The 15,472-nt window shown below is 45.6% G+C and overlaps 1 protein-coding gene across 1 annotated transcript; it reads left to right on the forward strand.

Moving 5' to 3' along the window:
* Window positions 1-538: 538 nt before the first annotated feature.
* Window positions 539-14,710, forward strand: fbxw2 (F-box and WD repeat domain containing 2). The gene is made up of 7 exons (XM_007911481.2): window positions 539-674; window positions 5,152-5,661; window positions 6,056-6,250; window positions 10,228-10,361; window positions 11,155-11,241; window positions 11,543-11,712; window positions 12,797-14,710. Exons 2-7 carry the CDS (start codon window positions 5,172-5,174, stop codon window positions 13,083-13,085), a joined length of 1,365 nt encoding a protein of 454 aa, XP_007909672.1. The 5' UTR covers window positions 539-674; window positions 5,152-5,171; the 3' UTR covers window positions 13,086-14,710.
* Window positions 14,711-15,472: the final 762 nt, after the last annotated feature.

Raw genomic sequence — 15,472 nt, forward strand, 5'->3', positions numbered from 1 at the left:
GGCGGGCGGGCGGGTTGTGACTGCGACACTGGCGGTTGGTCGCCCCCCCCCGCGAGCTGCTTTTTCAAATCAATCACCGCCAGCCCGCTCGGGCCGACTGGGCATGCGCACTGACGCCCCGCTCCGCCTGGCTCGAGCGGCCATCTTTGATCAAGGCAGACACAAACGGCCGGTTGCTGTGCTCCCGCTGTCATGTCGCGTCGGCAGGTCGACGGGAACGTCCCCCTCACCCCCTCCCCTCCTCCTCCTTCTTCTCCCTTCCGACCGCACACATGACATTGGAACACTTTTGACAGCAGTCACACGTTGAGCCGCGAACCCGTTTTTGTTGTTCTGTACGTTAAGACGCGCGCGCGCGCGCACACACACATACACACACGCGCACGGCGCGCGGAGCCCGGGTGAGAGAGGGCGGGAGCTCGCGAGCGCGCAGGCGCGGTTCGGGAGCGGCGGGGGTCCAGGTGGCGAGGCGAGCGAGTGCGCAGGCGCGGGTCAGTGTGCGGGCGGCCGGTGTGCGCAAGCGCGGCGGTCTGGCGGGGGCGGCGGGAGGCGAGCGAGCCCCGGGGAGACGGGTTGGGGGAGGCAGCGCGGCCCGTGTGAAGAGAGCCCCCCCTCAGGGCCGCCGCCGAGTCCGCGGCGCCGGGGGCAACTATGTGTAAATCATTCGGGAAATGGTAAGCGCAGGCGCCGCTCCTTGGTACTTGTTTGTGGGGGGGAATTTAGGGAAAATAACTGCCCCCCTCCCCCACCCCCCCCCCACACACACACCCACAGGCGGGTCTGGGTGCGGGCCTGGGTGGGGAGTGGGGTAAGAGGGTTGTATACAGGGTCTTCCCTCAGGGACAAGCATCAGCAGCCAGGCCCCATCTCACAGCCCCAGCACTTGCCATGCCGCCTGTGTATAATCGTGGACTGTAAATCCTTTGCTTTCCATGGTGTGGAAGCATCTGGAAGCCCATTGCATTGGCCGCTTTTTTTTTTCGCCTCGGAGGCGGAAGGTTGCGGGTTCGCGTCCCCCCCCCCATCCCCGCAAAGGGTCTTCGAGCCCGTGGTCTTAGGCGGACGCTCCCGATGCCGTCCTTTGGATGAGACGTCAAACCGAGGTCCCGTCTGTGCTTGTTCAAGTGGACAGCGAAGGTTCCCTGTTTGTAGGATGCTCCTGTGGGCAAATTGGCTGCCGGGTTCACCTACACAGTCACTACACTTTACAATAAATCCCGTGAAGCACTTTGCGACTCCCTCTTGATGTGAAAGTGTCTATATCCAATGCAAGGTTTATGGCACATTAACTTCTGTACGGTATAGTGCCTGTGTACTTTGTAGGTGAACACAGTTACCAATTTGCACTAAGTAATGTAAGGTAAACAGCCATGGATTGAATGACCAATTTCTCTGGAGGATTGTGGGCCAGGAATGCTCTCTTCAACTAGTGTCATGAGAGCTTTAAAGTTCACCTTGGTTTAACATCTCATCTGAAGATTATCTTTTCATAACTTTGCCAGCCCATTACCCAGTGTCATAGGCACTGTTTGTGGGAGGTCCTGTTTGCTTTTGCTTCAGATCCCTGCAGAAAGTTGGCATCCTTTCTCTTTCCTAACCCCTCCCAGATACAGGTACACACGCATGCACTCACACACTTATACAAAACCCAATAGGTTTGTAACTGGGTCAAACTGTTAAGATTTGTATTGGAAAAATCAAAAGAAGATCTGAATTTCTGAAAATGGGGAGGAGAGAGATCTCCAGGTATTTCTGATTTTGGGACTCAGATTTCTAAGTGTATCTTGAGTTGGCTGAATGGGCAGTTCATTCATCCTGGTCCCTTCTCACAGTTTGTGTGACCAGCTTCATGTCTTCATATTATTATTATTATTATTCATCTCATACCAATGTTTCAGAAAGTCTATTGAGCCATTGGCCACCCCCCTTCCCCTCCCCTCTCTTCTCTACCCCTGGCCCCAGCTCGGGTCTGAAATGCTGTACACTGTCCAGCGCCTTGGGACGTCCTCCTGACGTGAAAGGTGCTATACAAATGTAAACTTGTTGTTGTTGAGAAAACACGCATGCATTTCTAGTCTGTTGTTGTAGCTGAAACATCGCTTAGTTTGTTAAATTAGGCCTGGAGCAAAAGAAGGTTATAAAGAACCCTAATGGCTGGTATTACCTTAATGGAATTATGGGTTATTCTAAATACCAAACATTCAGTGTACTGTGCTTCCCAAATCTATAAATTTGATTTCCATCTGTAAATCTATACATTTCCCCATGTTTCTTGGAATCATTTGAGTTTTCTTACCCTCCCTCAACCCCCTCCTGCCTCTCCTGAATACATTTGATTCATTTTTCCTTTAATAGGGATTGGGGTCTATGTCCACTGATCGCTCTGGTACCTTGTCCAAGTGGTGTTTGTTCATGTGTGAGCCTTAACAGTAAACGTAGGCGGGTTATTGGAGTACATGAGACCCGACCCTGTTTTTATCCAATGTTCACACTCTCATCCTCCAGAAACCTATGTCCCAATATCTGTTTCCCCTCCCTAAGGCAGGTCATTGAGGCAAATTATAGCTCTGCCCCATCTCTATCGCTGATCAGCTAACTAGCAACTAGTCAATGATATGGGACCTTCCTGGTCTGTATGGCTCAGCTACTTGCTGAATCCACTTGCTGAGTCAGTAGAGAAATACCATAGTTATTTTGTAGCAGTGACATCATAGTACCGTACATGTTTCAGTTTATCATTGGCATTGTCTTCATTTTACTAGCGTTGAAGTATATAATGCTAATCTGCTTGCTTTTACCTTGAGAATGAAATTTCAAATTGAACGTTTGGTGATCAGTGCCCTTTGTGATGCAACATTTTCAGTGTCATAATGTTTGGTGATTTACAATTCAGGTAAAACTACTTGACCTTACATGAACCTGACTGACTTTTATTGTTTGCAAACCAAGACGAGAAACAAACAATTAGATGTGACGTTCCATGTAACCAGTTATAAGGAGCTGGAATTGACGATGCTTTTGAGGAAAACCCAAGTTGTGTGTAACGAGTTCTCAAAAATCGCAGCTGCAATTGTAGACGACTCTGCCGAAATAATAATGTATTGAAGCAAATGTAGGTGGAACATTGGGTCTCTGAGAAGTCCGAATCGAGCAATATATGAACGATTTGAAATACTGTGCACATGTTAGTTGTAGCGTTGAGTCGTAATGGAATTTTGGTTTCTGGTGCAATTCGATACTGTAATGTGTTGGAGCACCATGTGGGTTTGATTCATGCACTAGAAGTGCATACGATACCGCTGTGCAGAAATGCAATATAGGAAAGAAGTAGCCCATTCAGCCCCTCAAGCCCATTCAGCCCATTCCGCCATTTTATTAAATCATGGCTGATCTGTGCCTCAATTCCAAAAATGCACTGGGGATGGGGCACAAGGGCAGGGATGTGGACTTTGATTGACTCCTTTAGCTTTTGGTTGCAATTAATGCGACACATAACAAACAGCCTAAATAGTACCTTGTTTAGACTTGGATTAGTAATTCCAGAGCCTCAGAGGCTCCTTGATTGTTCATGTTCTCCGCTCAGGGACGCTACCCCGCATGAAGGGCGCTATATAAGTGCAAGTTGTTGCTCTGAAGATACTCAGTTACAGCTTGTTATCACACTCAAACCTACATCACACCTAATTACTGTCAACGAAGTGATTGTTTTAAAGGCAGATGCGACAGCCATCCGATAAGTGACACTTGGTTGTTTTGTTAACAACAATAACAACAAATTACATTTGTATAGCGCCTTTCACGTCAGGAGGATGTCCCAAGGTGCTGGACAGTCGGAACCGCACTGTTAAGGATAAAATTGGGCCCAGAATTTATGTTGTCCTGCAATATTTTTAGTTTTACTAAAACCCAATAGAAAGATGACGTATTTAACTTTTAATGTAGTTACAACAGAGAACTTGCATCCTTGGGTTCTGGAGGCGTTTTAAGCCTTGGAGTGAAGGGTTTACCATTCACTATGTGGCCAGATGCAGCTTTATAATAATAATAAACTTTGCTTTGATATAGCGCCTTATCATGTCTTCGAGAAGTCTCAAAGCGCTTCACAGAATACACTGTATGGTGAATTGACTATATATTTTGTGGGTGAAACATGGCAGCCAAATGCGCACAGCAGTGTCCGGCAAACAGTCGTTGATTGAAGTGACCAATTTTTTTTTGTAACGGGGTTATTACCCCCGGAAAAGCAATCCACCAATCGACTAACCACCGGGTTCCTTCTTGCTGCTAGGTAAACAGTGGCATGTGGAGTAAGGAAACTTGCCCAACATTTCACCTTCCCGGAATTGAACCCAGATCTCTCGCTTGCAAGGCGAGTGCTCTAACCACCAAGCTACAGGATTCCATATAATCATGACGATGGATCTATGACAGACTTTAAATCTTCTAAACCATATTTTGTCTGGCTTATTGCCTGGTCTGAGCAAACAGTTATTTTTGTTACAGATACTACAGTGGAGGAATAGAATTGTGAATGTTTGGTGGCTGGGAGGTGCCCAGAGATGTGCGTTGTTGTTTTCCAGTTATATTAATGATTTGTGTTCAAATCCATTCGCTCCCTGGCACCTCCCTACCTCTCCGGCGTCCTTACTCCCCAATCCACCACCCGGCTAGACTGGTACCGGCCGCCTGCTAGTCCCTTGGACCCTCCGCCCCACCATCGGAAGTCGGGCTTTCAGCCACTCCACCTCAAAATTCTGGAACACTCTCCCTCAATCCCTCCGCCTTGTCTCCTCTTTCCCCTCTTTCAAGTCCCGCCTGAAAACTTTCCTCTTCGACCGTGCTTACGGCCACCTCCCCCCGGCTCGGAGTCAGCCTCTGCCATTGTTAAAAGGTCTGGGATACTACCCTGCATGGAGGGCGCTGTATAAGTGCAAGTTGTTGTTGGAAATGGACACACAGAGCACAAATTCTTGGTGTTCTGTTGCCAATTTAGGAGCAGGGAGATAGCTAGTGCGGAAGAATACAAGCAACTTCATGCCAATTTTTTGTTGTGGGCTAAGGAAGTATTAGAGCATGTAGCTAGTAAGCATGTGTAGATATATAATGTGGTGTTAAGTACTGACATAACGTGCTTTTTTTTAACACATGCAGGTACAGTGTTGTGTGGCCATATGGAGAGAAAGGACTTTAACGCATGGCTCGAATCGCTCTCCGGCACGTTTGTCTCCCTGACAGATTCGCAGAAGAATGAGAGCCTCGACCACCTGATCAGCTTGAGTGGGGCCGTTCAGCTCAGACACCTCTCCAACAATCTGGAGACCCTTCTGAAGCGCGACTTCCTCAAACTGCTCCCACTGGAGCTGGGCTTCTACCTGTTGAAATGGCTCGACCCACCCACGTTACTCACCTGCTGCCTGGTTTGCAAGCAATGGAATAAAGTGATAAGTGCCTGTACTGAGGTGTGGCAAGAGGCCTGTCGGAGCCTGGGGTGGCAGATTGACGAATCCATTCAGGATACTCAGCACTGGAAGAAGATTTACCTCAAGGCCGTTCGGAGGGTAAAACAACTGGAGGACCAAGAAGCCTTTGAGACATCCTCTTTAATTGGCCACAGTGCTCGAGTCTACGCTCTTTACTATAAAGATGGATTGTTGTGTACAGGTCAGTACTATTATGACAAAAGGCGCAATTCAAGAACGTTTTAACAAAAAAATGAAATGTCAGGATATTTTCTGTTTCATTTAGGTTCCAAGCAGAAATAATTTGGGTCGACTAGGCACGATAACCTGAGGAATATACAGGACCCTCAAAGTTTTAAACTCCCCCTGAATCCTACACTGTATCTCTCATTCCTTACCATTCGTCAAATATATATCTAATTCCCTCTTGAATTTGCTGACTAAAGAACGAGTCTTACCAACTAAGCCAAGATCAGCCACATATAAACTAACCACCAACTGCTATGGTTAGTTGGCTTGTCTATTCCCTTATATTGACGCGTGTGTCATTAGAAAGGCAGCTGATTACATTTTGTGTGTGTGTGTTTGACCACAAGGCTCCGATGACCTATCTGCCAAGCTGTGGGATGTCTGCACCGGCCAGTGTATATACGGCATCCAGACTCACACGTGCGCTGCTGTGAAGTTCGATGCACAGAAACTTGTCACAGGATCGTTTGATAACACAATAGCCTGCTGGGACTGGAGCTCGGGAGCCAAAATTCAACACTTCCGAGGCCATACAGGGGCAGGTAGAGCAAAGCAATCCTTGTTTGTAGAAAATGCTGCGCGTTGTTGGTGCGAGTGCAATTGCTGTCAAGGTGCAAGCGGCTTTTTCAGGTGTCCAGTGGCCTTCTCTAACCTAGTCCACAACACTAGATGTTTCCTGATCTTACTTCTATGTTCAACATCACGCTCCACTGATGTTGCGTTGGTTTGTATCCCTCCACTGGTTAGGTAGAGGGCGGGGAATCAGCCAAAGTTGCCTGATTGCCAACCAGCGAGCTTCAGCCAGCAGTGGCCGTGTGTAGATGTCGGGTGAGGACTGGATTGAGCTTGACTGGAGCAGTTGAGTAACTTGGCCACGTAAGGAACAACCCATGTGAAGTAAAGGTACAAAGAGTACCATTACATTGAAGCCTTGCATAGCACAGCATAAGTGGCACAACTGCTGTCAGTATATAGGCATAAATATAATTTGTATTTAAAACAAATACTCTATGCTATTCCTCCTCCGAGGACAATTTCCTGTTTGCCAATGTTGTGCATGACTGTTGTTGTATTCCGTATCTACCACCAGAGACCCTCAGTGATCTATGCAAATTTCCAATGCCGTATTCTTCCAGAAATGGTGCCTAACCATGGAATTAAATATGGAATGATATGGTATGGAAACAGGTCATTCAGCCTGTTTAAGCCAGTGCCAGGCTACTGAACCATTTCACTTGTTTGTTTCCATTGAGGTGGGGATGTTTCTTTGCCTGTAATAATAATAATAATCCTTGCATTTGATATAGCGCTTTTCACGTCGGGAGGACGTCCCAAAGCGCTTCACAGAACACACTGTAAAGTGAATTGACTGTATATTTGTGGGCGAACGCGGCAGCCAATTGCGCACAGCAATGTCCCACAAACAGTCGAAGATTGAAAATGACCAATTTATTATTGTTTTGTTTTGGAGGGATTATTATTAGGCTCTGTGTGGAGTAAGGAAACTTGCCCAAGGTTTCGCCCTCTGCCTGGAATTGAACTCAGGTCTCTCGCTTGCAAAGCGAGTGCTCTAACCACTGAGCTACAGGACTCCTGTATTGCTTCTAGTTCATTGCTTCCTGTCACCAATACTCTCAGGGCAGCTTTCAACCCTGTTTCACTTACATGGAGAATAATGGTCACTTAGTGGCTAATCATAAAGCAGTCAGGCAAAGTTCAAGCATTTTGAAGAGTTATCTGAGCCTTGAGATTGAGGGTAGCTAAGGGCCTTAAGCTTATAAGGGCAATCAATGAGCGTTAAAAGTATTGGCTTTTGTGACCATGCAACTATGCACAATAATACTTGCGAGAATCTTTGCATTTGATATAGGCCCGTAACATAAAAACGACTGAAAGCACTTTCACAGGGAATTGCTATCAAATATAGTGACTGTTTTGTGTAGGTAAAACTGGCAGGCAATTTGCGCCTAGCAAGCCTCCGCAAACAGCCGTGAGGGGAATGGAGGATTGTTGACCTGCTGGAAAACTAGGAGAAGCTCTCCTCTTTTCCAATAGTATCAGTGGAACTTTTAATAATAATAAATACTCCTTGCATTTGATATAGCGCCTTATCACGTCTTCAAGACATCTCAAAGTGCTTCACAGAGTATACTGTAAAGTCAATTAATTATATTTTGTGGGTGAAACACGGCAGCCAATTGTGCACAGCAGTGCCGCTCAAACATTCGTGGATTGAGTGACCAAATTATTTTATTTAAAAACATTTTTTTAAAGGGATTATATTACATCCGGAAAGCGATCCGCCAATCGACTAATAACCGGGTTCCTATTTACTGCTAGGTAAACCGAGGCGTGTGGAGTAAGGAAACCTGCCTAAGGTTTCACCCACCTGATCAGCCAGATGCCGATTTTAACCCTTGCGTTTTTAATTGGTGAAGCCAGTGTTTTGAGTGTTCTGAACCATACGCTTCTGTGTTTTGTGTGCAGAAGTGCAGTCGCCGATGGGAAAGGCCCGCCCTGCAGTGTGCAGCAGAGTGTGAGAACTGCCCACATGGGAGAAATCCAGTAACCAGCACAGTTTGGGAGGTGTAAGAAATCAGGATGTTTGAGACACTTTAGTGAATTGTTTACTTTCATTTTTTTTTGGTGGTGGGTGGGGGGGAAATGTAACCAGCCTGAACTGTAATGGAAAGCGACACAGCAAAGCTGCCCAATGTGTATGTGACCTTATTGTGGACTATTCCCCCCAGAACGCACTAGATGAAGCAGAAGCAATGATGCCTCTAAGTACAGTGTTACAAGCTGGATTTCTCCACAACACAGCAGATCATGTTTCAGAACACTTGCCAGAAGATTGTGTTTTTGTGAGTAACTTTTTCGAAAAAAAAACACACACCCTGGTTGGTTCCCCTTTTTCTGTGACAGCAGGACCCTGACTTTTACACTCTGCGCTTTAGTTATAGAGTCCTGTAGTTTAGTAGTTTGAGCATTCGCCTCGCAAGCGAGAGGACCTGGGTTGAATTCCAGGGCAGTGCAAAACATTGTGCAAGCTTCCTTACTCCACACACCACATGCTTCTCTGTTTACCGAGCAATAAGTAGGAACCTGGTTGTTTTCGATTAGCGGATCGCTTTTCTGGGAGTAATAATCCCTTTTTAAAATATTTGGTCACTCTCTTCCACGGCTGTTTGTGGGACACTACTGTATGGAATTGGCTGCCGTGTTTCGCCCACAAAGTATACAATCAGTTCATTTTACAGTATATTTTGTGAAGCACTTTGAGACGTCTCAAAGACGTGATAAGGCGCTGAATCAAAATGCACAGATTGTTATTATAAAGTGGACTTTTTCAGAGTATGTGGTCTTTAAGCTTGATCAGATCTGGTAAATGCCACTCTGACATTGTACAGACAGGCTTGCATTTTTATATCGTCTTCTCATAGCAAAACGTCTCGAAACAGCATCAAGCACTCCATATGCTATTTTTTAAATAATGTGTGTGTGGGGGGAGGGTAGGGATGTTTAGTATCTAGGAGTGTGTCAGCCTGGCCAATTTCAGTTGGTAGCATCTTTATCTTTTGAGTCAGAGGGTTGTGAGTTCAAACCCCATATTGAATCTTTGAGCCGTTGTCTGGGCTGATATTCCAGTGCAATGCTGGGGGGTGGTGGGTGGGGGAGCACCACATTGTCAGAAGTTCCATTCATCAGATGAGCCGATAATCTGCACTCCCACTTTCCCTGTTCCAGTCCAGTGGATTGTAAAGATCCCTTGGCACTATTCAAAAAGAGAAGGGATGTGTTGGTTGTTTACTTCATGGCTGTTTGTGGGACATTGTGCTGCTCACATTGTGCTGCTGTATTTGCCTATAAACAAAACAGACACTACACTTCTAAAACATTTTGAGACGTTTTGAGATGCTATAAAAATGTAAAAAAATTTATTATATGTGATTTTAGAATATTCAATGTCAAGCTGTTGAATTTAGACGGAGTCTCGGGGCTTCTGCCATTCATCACTCACTTTGCCAACCTTCAACTGAGAACACAACAACCAGGGTATTGGACAGTGTCGATGACAGATCTGTTGTGGGATTAGCAGCTTTCTAATTTTGCCAACAGCAGAGAATGTGACTTCTTTTACGGAAAGAGAGAGAAAGAAACAGAGGGAGGGGGAGAGAGAGAGATAAATAGGAGGATGAGAAAAAAAANCAGAGGGAGGGAGAGAGAGGTAGAGAGATTGGAGTGAGCTATTCATTTTTAGTTGAGCACTGAGAAATATGCTTGAACTTTCTCTCCCCCACCCGGTTGTATTCTGAATGTGCATTACAAATGTCACTGAAACTGTGACTCAGAAACTGCGAGCACATTGTGTTTCAATTCTTGGGCTGTGTCGTGCTCTGGAGTCTTGCTACTACTAACTTTATTTTTTGTATGTACAACACAACACAACAATACAACATGTATGTGGAATTAAGGAGGCTGCTGAGGCAAAGTTCTAAGAAATTCTCTCTTTCGTTAGTTTTTAGCGTGGATTACAGTGACGATCTGGATATCTTGGTGAGTGGCTCTGCAGATTTCACTGTGAAAGTGTGGGCCTTAGCGACAGGATTGTGTCTGAACACGCTCACTGGACATACTGAGTGGGTGACTAAGGTACTACCACACAGCCACCTTGATTAACAAAATCCCTTCACCCCCTGGCACCTCCCTACCACTCCGACCTGCTCACTCCCCAACCCACTACCTCGCTGCCTCTGCTTGACTGACTGTGCCCTTCTGCTTGTCCCTCATGCCCTTCGTTCCACCCTTCGTTCCACCGTCGGTGACCGCGCTTTCAGCCACTACACCCCAAAACTCTGGAATATTCTTCCTCTATACCTCCGCCTTGCCCCTTCCTTCCCCGTCTTCAGATCCTGCTTGAGGACCTTCCTCTTTGACAGTGCTTACAGTCACCTCCCTCTCCCCCGGCTCGGCATCGCCCTCCGCCACTGTCAACCTCTCTGGGATGCTACCCTGCATGAGGGGCGCTGTGTAAATGCAAGTTGTTGTTGTTGTACAAAAGCACTTTACTCCGGCGTAGGTTAATTGTCTGTTTATATACTTTTATATACTAAAGAAATGGCCACTGGAGACTGTTATCATGTGATTTACTAGTTCACAAGTGTTTACTGAATTCCATATACTGTGTTTTTTTATTTACATTCCCCACCATATCCTTCAATGTTTTTGCTGCTCGGGTAATTACCAGTTCCCTCTTCGATGATTTTACCTTTTGCAATTGCATTCTAAAAAAAAACCTCACCCACAAGTCCGATACAGAGGCACGTGACAGAGTCCCAGCTTTCTTAGTCAAGCGATGCAGACGAACTGTAACACAACTTTTTTGTTGAATTGCGACTCGTTTCTTCCTCACGACTCTTACACCTGTGTTTCCTTCTCCGTGCAGGTGGTTCTGCAGATGAGCCAGGTAGAGTCTGTGCTGCACAATCCAGGGGACTATATTCTGTTAAGTGCTGATAAGTATGAAATCAAGGTAACTTGTTCCTATTGATGGCTCTTAATTTGGTGTTTGATGCATTTTATAAACCTGCAGCTTGCTCCAGAGAACGCTTTGCTTCTCTTTGCTACAAGTTTGACTTAATATTGTGCCAGAATTTTGCACTGTGGTAGTTTGAAACCTTTAAAAAAGACGAGAGACTGGCCTTGATTAACACGTTAGTTAGTTGCCTCCTGTGCTCGTTTGTGCAAACATCTTTATATAAAAGCTGCTACAGTTTGTCTAGTCACCGTGCTGAGTGTTGACTTTTTGTGGTGGAAATTGTTTTTCTCCACAGGTCTGGCCGATCGGAAGAGAGGTCAACTGTAACTGTCTGAAGACCCTCTCGGTCTCGAGCGACCGCAGCATCAGCCTCCAGCCACGGCTGCAGTTTGACGGCAAATCAATTGTGTGTGGGTCTGACCTGGGATTGTATCAATGGGACTTTGCTAGCTACGATATTATCAGGTACGCGGACTGAGCTCCCAACAACAACAACAAGAAGTTACATTTACACAGCGCCTTTCAAGTCAGGAGGACAGTCAGGGATTTGGAGGGCAGAGAGGATAGGGTTAGGAGGGTTCGAAGAGGAGGATCTTGAGCTACAACCTCATTGTTGTAGCCGTGCTTGTTTGCGTACTTAATGAAATTGTTAGGTGCAGAATTTAGCATTTAGGCTACAAGTTGATTTAGAATCTCAGAAAATGCTAATAATGCCAAAGAATGGTAGTGGATTAGTCAGTGATCCAATATTTGGGTAATGCTGGATCCCTGACTGTTTTGGGTTAGAATCATAGAATCCTACAGCATAGGAGGAGGATATTTAACCATGCCTATGTCAACTCTTTGAAAGAGCTATCCAATTAGTCCTACTCCCCCGCTATAGAATCATAGAACCTACAGCACAGAAGGAGGTCATTCAGACAACACAACAACAACTTGCATTTACATAGCGCCCGTCACACTAGACAGCGTCTTGGAGCACTTAACAGTGGCAGAGCCCGATGCTGACAAACTTTCCCGCCGCTTGTCCAGCTAGGATCACCCAACCTTTAGGGCTTTGGCTTGCGAAGTTAGCAAGAGCTGAGTGGGATGACTCCCTGCCCTCAGTGACTGGTCGGCCCTTCCCGGTCCTGCTGATGAGCCAGACCGGGCTGTGCTGCCATCAGCAGCGAGTGCCCTGGAACACTGCGGACCCTGTGGTAACAATAAGTTTGCACATCTTTCAAATGAGAAGAAAATTGGGAAGGCGAAAACGTGAATTGGTTTAATCCTGGAGTATAAGACTCCCGCAGTAAGAGAGCTCTATGGTGGGCAACATCTAACAAGCAGCGATGTTAAAAGGCAAGAGGTGATGGGATTGTTTTTTTTCCCCTCAATGCTGCCGTTGACGGGAGAGCAGGGAGGGATCAGCCCCATTCCTGGGTCTCTCCAGCTCTGGAGCCAACACCAAATTGTTGCGTTGTGTCAAAGTTCAGGGTTAGTGCGTGTGCTTTGATGTGGCTTCGCTGTATAAGTGCAATGAATTCCCGGTTGTTATTCCTTGCTCCAGGGTGATCCGGACTCCCGATTCCACCAACCTTTCCTTGCTGAGCCTAGGAGATGTCTTTGCCCTGCTCTTTGACAACTGCTACCTGTACATAATGGACCTAAGGACAGAGAAGGTGATTGGCCGCTGGCCTCTGCCCGCCTACAGGAAGTCCAAAAGAGGCTCCAGTTTCCTCCCGGGCGAGACGGCCTGGCTCACTGGACTGGACGGCACGAACGATGCTGGCCTGGTATTCGCCACGAGCATGCCAGACCACAGCATCCACTTGGTCTTGTGGAAGGCAAACGGATGAAGGAAAAGCCGGGGAAGGAAGAAGAAAGGGAGAGGAGGAGAAGCGGGGAAGTTGTCTTCGGGAGCTGGAGAAGTGCTTGTTGCTGCTCTTTGTTTAAAAGGACACAGAGGAAACAGCTCCATGCATGAAGAAACATGGCAACTCGTGGCATTGTGGTGTACAGCCCGCTCGCTTGCTCGCCCTTTTTTTTAAAAAAAAGAGAAACCAAACCAGCATGTGGGGAAATATTTTTACAGCTTAAATCCATGTCACTTGCAAGCGGTATTGCACCGATAACGGGGGGAAAACAAACTAATGGTCCGTTGAATTCTTACACGGCTCACTCACTGTTTTAGCAAATTCGTTTACGAGTCAAGGATTTCGAATGTTGTGCTTTTTGGGAGCACAGTTCGAGGAGAGAGAGAGAGAAATTAATGTTTGCAGTAGCCCGAACATTCCCTCAATGCCTTCATTTTTTTCCACATGTGACGATATAGAATATCTTACTTTTTTATATATATGTGTATATATACAGTATATATATCTATCTCCATTCAGGACCTTGCCTTAATGCTTTCATTAGTGATTGCTCTCAAAGAATACAGTCGTTAGAACATAGTAGAGACTTTAAATTTGGCCCATTTTATATTTTGGTATAGTCGGTATTTACAATGATATTTTTATTGAGATTTGCCCATGTCTGTCACACTATGTTAATTATCTCCAATATATTCTTTTCCGAAGGAAATAGTTGGAAATGCTGTAATTTTCTCCGTGTTACTTTGCAAAAAAAAAGCGTCCAAAAAAAAGACTTCTTGTTAAGTTGGGTACAAAGGAAGTTGGAGTAGTGAAGACATTCACTCCGCACACCAGGCTGCTGCTAGCCACTCTGTATGTTCAGATGTGAAGGTTCTCTCTAATGAGGCACTGGAATAAAAGCTACACTGAGAGAGAGGAATGCTGCAGGGATCTTCTTGAATCAATTTGTTTGGCTTCCCATCCCCTTGGATACTCCTGCCAGCCGAGCTCAGCAACGTTCATTGTGGAAGCCATTATGCGGACACTAAATAGCGTCTGCTAAATAGCGTGTTCCGGCTGTAACACTCTATGTATAAATAGCTGTACCAGTTACAGCTTTGCTTCCAACCAAAGGATCCAATATGGAATGTAGAATGACACAGACAGACACACTTATCATTGAAAGGTTTGATTTTCGCTTAGGCATCTTTATAACGATAAATATAAATGTATAATTTATAATCACTGCGACATCCTCCCGACGTGAAAGGTGCTTTAAAAATGTAATTTTATTGCCGCGGCTTGGCTTCGTCTGTGCTCTTTATTTTGTTCCCGTCGCCGCTTGGCCACATGCGTGCTCTGCGACGCAGGATGCCACAGCGCCACGGTCAACCGGCGCGACCGTTGGGTGTAACTGCAGAGAAAAACGTAAAACTCAAATATATTTTAGGAACGATAAGAAATACCCGAACAAATATGTCCATGTCACTTCCAAATGCAAGACCTTTCCGATGAGGTATAAATCATGTCTCTACATCAATTGGTTATTGAGATCCTTCTTGAAGCGCAGACAGACAGGCATTGTCGTTTTATTAATATAAGAAGATATAAAAATCCTCCTGTTTGAATTCCTTGTCTAATTGTCTCTCCTGATTGTGAGGTTAACCGTTGAATGGGACGGATGGTAATGGGGAGATGGGTGGTGTTGCTTTTGCTCTTAACCTTTTGATGAATGGCAGGCAAAGGAGTGAAGAACATAAACAACCGTGGAAGTTTGTTTGTTTTAACAGTGCAGTTGCAGTGAGTGAACTCACTGCTTGTTTATTTAATAATAATAATAATCCTTGCATTTTATATAGCGCCTTATGTCTTCGAGACGTCTCAAAGCGCTTCACAGGATATACAGTAAAGTGTAGTGATTGTATTTTGTGGGCGAAACACGGCACCCAATTGCGCACAGCAGTGTCCTACAAACAGTCGTGGATTCAGTGACCACATTATTGTTTGTTTTTTGAAGGGATTATTACTTCCAGAAATAGTTAGTTTTAATTAGTTACATAGTGACTTGCTGCTTCCTGCAAGATATGCGCAAGAGGCTGAAACTTGAGCACAAATGAATAGTGGTGCTGACCACAATACTGTGTTTAAAGCAGAAGAAAATATAAAGACAGTGTCTGGGATTTTGGAGCTAAGGCTCCAGTTCATTATTGCTTAACCACCATCAGTTTTCACCACCTTTCTCCGAATTGCAGGGGAGAATTGTGATGTGTTATTGAAAATTAATGGTGCTCATTAACAGGTGGTGCTGGGGAGAGGTGAAGGGGTGGTGGGGGGGGGAGAGAGGAGGTAACCAGACGCTAATTAACACATTGACTTGTTCCTCGGAAGAT

This window comes from Callorhinchus milii, unplaced genomic scaffold (genome assembly GCF_018977255.1).
Source record: "Callorhinchus milii isolate IMCB2004 unplaced genomic scaffold, IMCB_Cmil_1.0 Scaffold8, whole genome shotgun sequence".
Classification (NCBI taxonomy): Eukaryota; Metazoa; Chordata; class Chondrichthyes; order Chimaeriformes; family Callorhinchidae; genus Callorhinchus; species Callorhinchus milii.

What these genes read in the sequence shown, in the direction of transcription:
- fbxw2 (XM_007911481.2), top strand. Translation starts at nt 5,172, where the DNA reads ATGGAGAGAAAGGACTTTAACGCATGGCTCGAATCGCTCTCCGGCACG. An exon ending in CCGAGGCCATACAGGGGCAG is followed by an intron (nt 6,251 to 10,227) that starts GTAGAGCAAAGC and finishes CTCTTTCGTTAG; the next exon opens with TTTTTAGCGTGGATTACAGT. An exon ending in GCTAGCTACGATATTATCAG is followed by an intron (nt 11,713 to 12,796) that starts GTACGCGGACTG and finishes TCCTTGCTCCAG; the next exon opens with GGTGATCCGGACTCCCGATT.